Here is an 11,150-nt window from a genome sequence, read left to right as displayed (position 1 = left end):
AGTCTGTCTATCTGCCTTTCTCTCACTCTCATTTCCTCTTCTGTCTGACTCTGCCTCGTTCATTCGTTACCTACCTGTCTGTCTCTCAATCAAGGACGACACATGCTGCCGGATGACGAACTGTGTCATCACAGTCCAACCTCTGCCACATGACCTAGTCCCACCCACGTGCCACCATCCCCTCTCGCATCCCCCCCCCCCCCGGGTCCCCCTCCCCCCCCCCCCCCTTTATTATCGGCCTTCCTTCTAGTCAGTGTGCTGCGTCTCACACGCGAGGGTCCCAAGACAGTATCAGTATCAGTAGCTCAAGGAGGCGTCACTGCGTTCGGTCAAATCCATATACGCTACACCACATCTGCCAAGCAGATGTCTGACCAGCAGCGTAACCCAACGCGCTTAGTCAGCCCTTGAGAAAAAAAAATTAAAAAAATAAAAATAAAAGAAAATAAAGAAAATAAATAAAGTAAAAATAACACACACACACACACACACACACACACACACACACACACACACACACACACACACACACACACACTATAAAAATAAAATGATATTAATAATTAAAGCAGTCAGTCAGCAATATTTGGGGATATGCACGGTTCACAAAATGTTAAGGACCACCTTGAAACTTGTACAGTTTAATTCTTGGGGACATGGTGAAATGATGCTGGATTTCCGGACAACAGCAGTGCATACAGCCAGGAGACCATATGCAGCATGCATCATTGAAATCATCCCTAGTTGCTTTATATATATATATATATATATATATATATATATATATATATATATATATATATATTATGAAATCATACCTGTTTTTATGAAGTGGTCATTCACTTTTTGCGAAGCCTATACTTATTAGTCTGAAATAAGTTTGTGGCAGTAGCAAGGCTGGGGAAGGAGCAAATCTAACTCTTCACCGGTTGGGTCTATTCATGAAACAATGTCGCATTGCGTCGTTCATTTGTCCCATGCATTTTTTCGTTGTAACTGAATCTGTTGACTCACTTGTGCGTACGTGTGGGTATGCATGTAGGCTATGATATGTGTGGATGTGTGTGTACATGTGTGTCTGTATGTATGCTTGTCTTTCTGTTCTGTCTCCATGAATGCAAATATATGTGTGTGTGCGGTGTACATTTGTGCATGTGTACGAGTTTGTAGGTGCTGTGTGAGAATATTTTTGTGGCGGTGTGTGCCGGTGTGTGTGTGTGTGTGTGTGTGTGTGGCGTTGGTGTGACAGTTTTAACATACGAATACACTCAAACAAAAACTTGTGCACGGTTTTTCTGCCCTGGCTGTTACTGCACGTGCATCCATCGACTGGGGTCCTTCCTGAAGGATCCTGTGTCAGCAGTTACCATGACGACCGTCAGCTCTCCGAGCACAGTGTCCACCTCCCAGCTGTTGTTGTTGATGACAGTGATGGTGATGACGACAGTGATGGTGTGCACTGGGGACACTGGAGGGGCTGTCACCTGCACTGCCTTCACCACCACGTCCGTCTGCCTGTCCCTCTGTCTGTCTCTCTGCCTGTCTCTCTGCCTGCCTGTCTGCACTGCCTTCACCACCACGTCTGCCTGCCTGTCTCTCTGTCTCTCTGCCTGTCTGTCACCCTGTCTGTCTGCCTGCCCGTCTCTCTGTCTGCCTGCCTGTCTCTCTGTCTGCCTGTCTGTCACCCTGTCTGTCTGCCTGTCTGTCTCCCTGTCAGTCTGTCTGCCTGTCTGTCACCCTGTCTGTCTGCCTGCGGGTCTGTCTGTCTGCCTGCCTGTCCGTGTGTCTGTCTGTCTGCCTGTCTCTCTCTCTGTCCGTCTGTCTCTCGGTCTGTCTGTCTCCCTGTTTGTCTATCTGCTTGTCTGTCCGTCTGTCTGTCGGTCTACCTGTCTGTCTGACTGTCGGTCTGTTCGTCTGTCTGTCTGTGAAAACGTGTTGAAGGTCACCCCAGATTTGTTAAGAAACCCTAAATCCCCATCAGTGATGACCAACTTGGTTTGTTTGGCCTCTTCGGGAGAAAAGGAATATTTTTGCAATACACGTTTGTTTGTGTGGATTTTTGTCAAGGTATTGCTTATTACCAACATAATTATTACGGAATTTTCTTTTCCTATTCATTTCATTTTTTTTATCCATTTCATTTTATGAATGTGTTTTATTGTGGTGTCCCAATTTATTAATTTTTTCTAGCGGGCAAATGAACTGATTTTGAAAAGATTCGCCATGTATTTTGTAATCATTGTTTTGTACCCTGATAAGCCCTTTCCTGACCCATTCATTTCTTTATACATATTGATTTCTAACCGGTCAGATTGTTTGAGCATTCCCACACAAGGACGTTTGGGTCTACAGTTTAGTCATACACACAAAATGAACACATATAAGACAATGATTATACTTGTTTATTTTCAGAAAGATTTTCTTCATGGATATTCACACACACACACACACACACACACACACACACACACACACACACACACACACTGTCACCTATGTGATAAAACCAAAAACCCATTATTTCTGTGGCTGTCATACTCGTACCAGTAACAAATCACCATTTCAATGTGCATACAGTCTATAAGCATTCAGCTCTGAACAGTAATTAAACATCGTTTAATATGAGAGCCTCGATTATATTCAGATAGCCTTAGAATTCAAAATGGAATCATCGAAAATTCTGCCATCATCAAAAACTTTAAATAGCCATACTTGCATGGTATGTAAAAAAATAGCAATGATGATGATAAGAGCAACAACTACAACACCAATAATAATAATAATAATAATAATAAGAAGAAGAAGAAGAAGAAGAAGAAGAATAATTATGATGACGATGATAATGAATCTAATTAAAAAAAAACTTTCCATGTAAAGCATGATCAATTGCTATATATAGTGTAAAAACTGATATGTTAAACGAACATACAAATATTTAAACCCCAAAACAAACACTCACAAGCATAACTCTGCACACTGTACTAACAATGCATTGCAATGTAATGCAATCCAATAGAATCAGACAAAAAATCAAATATTTACACTAATTTATGTATGCCAGCTTATGTATCCCAGCATTCGTAATCCAAGAAGAATAAAAATACTCCATATGTTGGTCAGTTTTATCCAGTGAGCCAAGCATACCATAATTATGTTTTGTCTCTCGTTCTGTTCATGTCAGTATGACCATCAGTCATGACACAAGTACTCTGTTGTTCTGTTCTGAACCAGGTCAGAGACACACGTTGTCTGCAACTTTGGTCATGACATCAGCAGGGCCAGCTTGAATGTCCGATTCTTCCACCCCGACTTAAACCCCGACCCAGGTGAGTGGGTACCCAGATATTTGAATGGACAGGCATGCCTATGATTGCCAGAAAGGAACACACACACACACACACACACACACACACACACACACACACACAGCAATATTTTTTTTAATGTTCTGATGATAACAGATAAGCACTGACGCGCTTTTTTCCATCCAGTCCTCCTCCTTGATATGGTGTACATTACACAATGCTAAATAAATACAGGGTATATGTATGGTGGTTATAACTTTTGGAGATAAAAGAAGCACGCCAATTAATCAGAAGTTTGCTGCACTTGCGAGTGATCAGGCACAAGAATACTAGGAGAGAGACAGAGAATGTGATCACTTCGTTTTCGATTTCTGTCGTGTATTTCCAGAAACTACAGTGATGTGCAATTATGTGACGGGGTCTGGGGGCCTGGTGTGCCAAACTGCCGATGACGTGACGTCCACTACCGTGGTCAGTGATCAGATGACCATCACCAGAGGAGCGGCGCTGGACAAAGTGGGGGGACAGTACATCTGTCAGCCTGTACCTCCTCCAGACAGCATGCGTTTTGAGCCCTGCAACCTGACCTACTTGGGTGAGTCTGATGACTTTACAGACACTGATAGGGATGGTGATGATGATAATAACAACAGCAGCAGTGGTATCAATAGTTGTATTCATAGAAACCAGACTGTATGAGCGTCTCTATGAGAGCAGAGATCGCGGCCACATCCCAACAATGACAGTACCTTTGCACCTGCCGGAAAAAAAAAAGATTATGGATAGGAAATCACTAGAGGTGTGGAGGTGGAGGACACAACACACACACACACACACACACACACACACACACACACACACACACACACACACACACACGATACGATACTATACAGCACGGTACATCATGGTATGATACGATTCAGCACGACACAATATGGTATAATGCAATGAATACAGTACAGTGCAGCATAAAGCAACAATACAGTACAATACAATCACGACTGGAAACGTTAAACGGACTACCATAACGCGGCCGACGGAATTCCCATGTGTCTGTGGGCGGAAATTCTCCACTGAGCGTGGCATGAAGAACAACAGGACAAAAAAGGGTTATATGAAGAATATTTCGAATATTCAGCAGCGTATTGCATCAGCAGATATGACGTCGGAAAACCAAGGCCAGGATTCAAACCACAGTGCCAAGGACATCCACGCTGATAGTTCAGACGAATCATTTGTACAAGATTTTGAAGCCAAACGCCAGAAACTCAACTTACCACCTGCAAGTGCAAAAACGGAATGGGAAGAGTTGGACCAGAAAATAGTTCGAAACTTTGATGCGTTGATAGGAAAGAGCACCTTGGAACACAAGTTAGCCACTACGCAGCCTGTCTGGAAACCTGTGGAGTGAAAGAACCAAAGACAAGAACACCTCAAAAATCCAGGCGACAACGAGAAGTGGACAAAATCCAAAATGCAAAATGAAAGCTCAAGAAAAGGATGAAGACTGCTTCAGAATTTGAGAAGCAGAGCCTACAGAAAAAAACAACTGAAAGCAAAGCACAGTGCCCTCAGTCAAGCAGAATCAGCAAGGAAGAAAAAGAACAAAAAGAATAAGACACAAGACTGCTTCTTCTGGGACCCATTTCAGTTCGCCAGGAAACTGTTCGAGGAACCCAAGTTAGGGATACCCACAGTGGACAAAAAACACTTGAACAGCATCTTAGGAAAACATATTTCGATCAACAAAGCAAGAAACTGCTGGGTCTCAAAGGTTTGGTTCATCCCAGGAAACCAGAGAAGTTCAGCAATGAACCACCAACCCTTGAGGAAGTACAGAAAGTGGTCAAGAAAGCCAGAGCCAAATCATCACCAGGGCCAAACGGAATACTGTACCTGCTGCACAAGAAATGTCTTAAAGTCCTTGAGTGGCTCCACAGAGTGATAAGATCAGTATGGATGAATCTGAAGATCAGCTACCAGTGGATGATAGTTGACGGCATATACATCCCGAAAGAGCAGAAATCAAGTACCATCAGCCAGTTCAGACCAGTATAGTTCCTGAATGTTGAAGGAAAAATCTTCTCTGTCATGGCTGCAAGACTGATAAACTACTTCACAGTAAATGATTACCTGGATGTGTCAGTCCAGAAAGGTTGTGTCTCAGGAGTTCCTGGTTGTGTGGAACATGCCACAATAATTTGGGATACAATTCAAAGAAAAAAGGCAGAAAAAAAAATTACCTAGACGTGGTATGGCTTGATCTGGCAAATGCGTACAGGTCAGTTCCTCATTAGATGATCCAGCTGGCTCTCGAGATGCACTATATACCAATGAACATCAGGAGAATGCTAAGTACTTTCATGGCTTCTCAATGCAGTTCGCCACCAAGGAATACATGACAGATATAACCAATCTGAAAGCTGGCATAGCCACGGGCTGTGCAATTTCTCCAATCCTGTTCGGGCTGGCAATGGACATGATCTTGAAAGCCTCAATGAAGGGCATGGATCGAGCTGACCTCAATAACAGATACCAGATACCACCTTTGAAAGCCTTCATGGATGACACAACAGTCCTTTCAACAAAAGAGGATGACACCCGCGAAATTTTGAAGCGGTTGGACGAGCCAGTTGCCTCAACCAGGATGAACTTCAAACCAAAGAAATCACAGAGCCTCTCACTGCGTAAAGGAAAGGTAGCTTAAACGGTCACATTCACAGTAGCCAACCAAGCCATTCCAGTGGCGTCAGATGAACCAGTCAAGAGCTTTGAACGATGGTATGATGAGTCCCTGAAAGATACAAAAGTGGAAAGGAAACCAAGCAGACAGCAGAATAAGGCCTGCACATCATAGACCAGTGTGACCTTCCTCGCAAGTACAAAGTGTGTGTTGCCTACAGACAATGCTGATACCAAAGCTTTTGTGGCCTCTCCTGATATATGATATCAGCTGTAGCACAGTCAATTTCATTAAGGCTAAGGTCAACAATTGTACACGCAAATGGCGTGGTGTCCCACCTGGTCTCGCTGACGTGGCACTCTACTGTCGCCAAGCAAAGCTGAGGCTACCTCTGAAATCCCTTGTCGAAGAGCAACATGAGACCTGCCATAGTACTCCACTCCAAGGCAACGAAACACGCGATTCTGATTGAGCTCACTGTGCCATACAAAAGCAGAATGGAGGAAGTCCATATCTACAAGACCAAAAAGTATGCTAGGCGGAAACACAGGGGCATCAAGGAGTCATGGCCTGGATGCGGCCCGGCCCCCTTAGAATGTAAGGAGTTAAGGGCCAAAACACTTGACTGAGGGGGGCTTCTTCTCTGAAGACCTTGTATTGTCCAGCTCCCCCAGCTTTGGTATCAGCATGGACTGTAGGCACCACACTTTGTATTTGCCAGGAAGGCCACACTGGTCTATGATATGCACGCCTTCTGCTGTCTGCTTGGTTTCCTTCCCTCTCTTTGTGTCTTTCAGGGACTCATCATACCATCTTCCAAGGCTCTTGACTGGTTCATCTGACACCGTTGGAATGGCTTGGTTGGCTACAGTGAATGTGATCGTTTCAGCTACCTTTCCTTTACGCAGTGAGAGACTCCTTGTTTCTTTGGTTTGAAGTTCATCCTGGCTGAGGCAACTAGTTCGTTCAGCCGCTTCAATATTTCACGGGTGTCATCCTCTTTTGTGGAAAGGACTGTTGTGTCATCCATGAAGGCTTTCAAAGGAGGTATCTAGTATCCATTACCGAGGTCGGCTGGATCAATGCCATTCATTGAGGCCTTCAAGATCACTTCCATTGCCAGCACGAACAGGACTGAAGAAATTGCACAGCCCATGGATTGATCCAATCTGTCATGTATTCCTTGGTGGTGAACCGCATTGAGAAGCCATGAAAGTACTTCTTCAGCATTTCCCTGATGTTCGTTGATACATGGTGCATCTTGAGAGACAGTTGAATCATCCCATGAGGAACTGACCCGTACGCATTTGTCAGATCCAGCCATACCACATCAAGGTTCTTTTTCTCTGCCTTTGCTATTTGGATTGCATTCCAAATCATTGTGGCATGTTCTGCACAGCAGTACACATCCAGGTACTCATTTTCTATGAGGTAGTTTTTCAGTCTTGCAGCCATGACAAGAAGAAGAATTCATGTAGCATACACATATTTGTAGTGCCAGAATGGCTACACGAAGTTGCTCTTTCTGCTGTCGCTTTGGTTTCCTTCTCTCTTTGGTCTCAACTCTCTACCATTTCAGTTTGTTGCACTGACACGTTGGAATGTTGGTTGTTCAGTGAATTTGACGTCAGTATCTTGTAGATGATGATCTTGTTCTGGTTTAGGATTTCATCGGCTGGGCAACTGTGTCTTCAGCCGGTCAGATTTTCACTGTACAACCTCTTTTGTTGAGTCTGTGGATCCTATGCACGCTTCAAGGAGGTATTAGTCATCCAGTAGAATGGGATTATCCATGCGTTCATTAACGCCTTCGATTATTCCATTGCCAGCTACTGGATCTGAAGTTGCCAGCCCATGGACTCCACTCCATTCTTGACCTCTTTCCTGGTGTGAATCCTGGGACCCATTACTTCTTCAGCAATTCTGTTTCGTTGATAATGGGCTTTAAGGTGGACTCATCCCATGGAACGAATCATTGTGGCATGTTCTGCACAGCCAGGAACTCCTGGGATGCCGCCTTTCTGGACTGACACATCCAGGTACTCATTTTCTATGAGGTAGTTTTTCAGTCTTGCAGCCATGACAAAGAAGAAGAATTTTCCTTTGGCATTCAGGAGCGATATTGGTCTGAACTGGCTGATGGTACTTGAATTTTTCTTTTTTTTTCAGCATGACTGAACACCTCCATCCCCTCACCTCACCTTACTTTCTGCCTGTTTGTCTTTCCACAGACACAGCCACGAGAACAGCACAGCCTCCGACAGATCCGACAGAACCAGCAGGTAAACTATCTGGTCAGTTAGCTGGAGTTAGACATTGGTCTGTCCATTGACAAACTGGAAACGGGTTACATGTGGATGTGGAAGATACAACAAGCTTCCGACATTGACAGTTCAAGGAGGGCTTACTTTCAGACAGATGATAGATATTTCGGGGATAATTTTGTATGGCAGCAAAGTATGATGTGACTATTATGACAAGGCATCATCAATTGTAATTCCAAGGATTATGTGGCGATCAACTACTTCAAAGTAGAGAAAAAAAGTGAACAGTTTATTGACATAGAATTATGTTAACGTGGGATAGATACAGAGGCAGGGAGGCTGACCAAGACAGGAATATAGATGACAGTGAGACAGAGACAGAGAGACAGAAACAAGGAGAGACAGACTGAGACAGTGACTCAGACAGAGATCTATCAAGAACGCGTTCTGTCAACAGGAAACGATACAATCCTTTACGTGGCAGTGATGGTCACCCTTATCATCGTGGGTCTTGTCGTCACCTGTATCATCTTGTTCATAAAACGTGACAGGTGAAATGTTTTGCGTTGTGTTGCCTCCTTCAAGTTATGTCGTATCGTGTCATGTTGTTTTATATGTGTAATGTGTCAAGTCAGTGTTCTTAGTATACTGGTCAGTGCTGAACTGTGCCGTACTATGTACTGTATTGAACATGTCAGGTCAGAGGTTATACAAAACTGCTGGTAACCACGTGACTGCCTTGTGTGGGGTAGATGGGGCTCGTTAACATTGGCTGGTAGCTGATCAGAGTGAAGGAATCAGCTTTGAGAAGAAACAAAATAAGGGGCCAAAGTCCCTGAGGCAGTTTGAGACTGTACGCGGCAACGACCTGGGGAAGGTGTCGAAACCAAGTGTATCAGCTTCTGCCTTTCCATCAGACTGTCAGCGTCAGGGAGAGGGTGCCCTCCTGCACGGCTCACAGCCTGTCCCCCAGATTTATTCAACCAGGCCTCGCGCACTGGGCAGGACACTTCAGTTTCGCTGCCTGGCGTCGCTTTGGACGATGGGAGAGGTCATCACGCATCACCGGGCAGAGAAATGACCCGACTGCATACAACGTCTGAGTCTTTTGATTGATTTGCCTGTGGGGGACTTCAAAGGAGCAGTTTCCTTCTGAGTCGTTCCCAGTGCCTGCTTGCTTTCGTTGTGCCCCCCTTCATGTTGCCCGTGTCCACTGTGAGCAGAGCTGGGGCCTGTAGTCACTGACACATTACCTGGCACTCTGCATGCTGAACTTTGTTGCAGGCAGCCAGAAGACCTGGAGGAGATAGGAACACTGATGTCATCACTGTATTGGAGAGATAGGAACACTGACGTCAGCACTGTATTGGAGAGATAGGAACACTGACGTCAGCACTGTATTGGAGAGATAGGAACACTGACGTCAGCACTGTATTGGAGAGATAGGAACACTGATGTCATCACTGTATTGGAGAGATAGGAACACTGAGGCCAGCACTGTATTGGAGAGATAGGAACACTGAGGCCAACACTGTATTGGAGAGATAGGAACACTGAGGCCAACACTGTATTAGAGAGATAGGAACACTGAGGTCAACACTGTATTGGAGAGATAGGAACACTGAGGTCAACACTGTATTGGAGAGATAGGAACACTGAGGTATTGGAGAGATAGGAACACTGAGGCCAACACTGTATTGGAGAGAGTGGATCACTGAACCCAGCACTGTATTAGAGAGATAGGAACACTGAACCCAGCACTGTATTGGAGAGACAGGAACACTGAACCCAGCACTGTATTGGAGAGAAATGAACACTGAACCCAACACTGTATTGGAGAGAAATGAACACTGAACCCAACACTGTATTGGAGAGATAGGAACACTGAGGCCAACACTGTATTGGAGAGATAGGAACACTGAGGTCAACACTGTATTGGAGAGATAGGAACACTGAGGTATTGGAGAGATAGGAACACTGAGGCCAGCACTGTATTGGAGAGATAGGAACACTGAGGCCAACACTGTATTGGAGAGAGTGGATCACTGAACCCAGCACTGTATTAGAGAGATAGGAACACTGAACCCAGCACTGTATTGGAGAGACAGGAACACTGAACCCAGCACTGTATTGGAGAGATAGGAACACTGAACCCAGCACTGTATTGGAGAGATAGGAACACTGAACCCAGCACTGTATTGGAGAGATAGGAACACTGAGCCCAACACTGTATTGGAGAGATAGGAACACTGAGGCCAGCACTGTATTGGAGAGATAGGAACACTGAGGCCAACACTGTATTGGAGAGATAGGAACACTGAGGCCAACACTGTATTGGAGAGATAGGAACACTGAGGCCAACACTGTATTGGAGAGATAGGAACACTGAGGCCAACACTGTATTGGAGAGATAGGAACACTGAGGCCAACACTGTATTGGAGAGATAGGAACACTGAGGCCAACACTGTATTGAGAGATAGGAACACTGAGGCCAACACTGTATTGGAGAGATAGGAACACTGAGGCCAACACTGTATTGGAGAGATAGGAACACTGAGGCCAACACTGTATTGGAGAGATAGGAACACTGAGGCCAACACTGTATTGGAGATAGGAACACTGAGGCCAACACTGTATTGGAGAGATAGGAACACTGAGGCCAACACTGTATTGGAGAGATAGGAACACTGAGGCCAACACTGTATTCGAGAGATAGGAACACTGAGGCCAGCACTGTATTGGAGAGATAGGAACACTGAGGCCAACACTGTATTGGAGATAGGAACACTGAGGCCAGCACTGTATTGGAGAGATAGGAACACTGAGGCCAACACTGTATTGGAGATAGGAACACTGAGGCCAACACTGTATTGGAGAGAAAGGAACACTGAGAT

General features: G+C 44.8%; 1 protein-coding gene across 2 annotated transcripts in view; it reads left to right on the top strand.

Moving 5' to 3' along the window:
• Nucleotides 1-11,150, top strand: part of LOC143291719 (uncharacterized) — a 32,269-nt gene that overhangs the window by 12,187 nt on the left and 8,932 nt on the right. Inside the window, exons 3-7 of one of the 2 annotated variants that reach the window (XM_076601757.1) lie at nucleotides 1,348-1,580; nucleotides 3,232-3,326; nucleotides 3,694-3,900; nucleotides 8,223-8,273; nucleotides 8,713-8,806. In XM_076601757.1, coding sequence (XP_076457872.1) covers nucleotides 1,369-1,580; nucleotides 3,232-3,326; nucleotides 3,694-3,900; nucleotides 8,223-8,273; nucleotides 8,713-8,806 — 659 coding nt within the window. In that variant the 5' untranslated portion in view covers nucleotides 1,348-1,368. The remainder of the gene's footprint in view (nucleotides 1-1,347; nucleotides 1,581-3,231; nucleotides 3,327-3,693; nucleotides 3,901-8,222; nucleotides 8,274-8,712; nucleotides 8,807-11,150) is intronic. The other variant, XM_076601756.1, reaches the window with a different exon arrangement.

The sequence above is a fragment of the Babylonia areolata genome, chromosome 17, assembly GCF_041734735.1.
Source record: "Babylonia areolata isolate BAREFJ2019XMU chromosome 17, ASM4173473v1, whole genome shotgun sequence".
NCBI lineage: Eukaryota > Metazoa > Mollusca > Gastropoda > Neogastropoda > Buccinidae > Babylonia > Babylonia areolata.
This window is presented reverse-complemented; position numbering and strand designations above follow the sequence as displayed.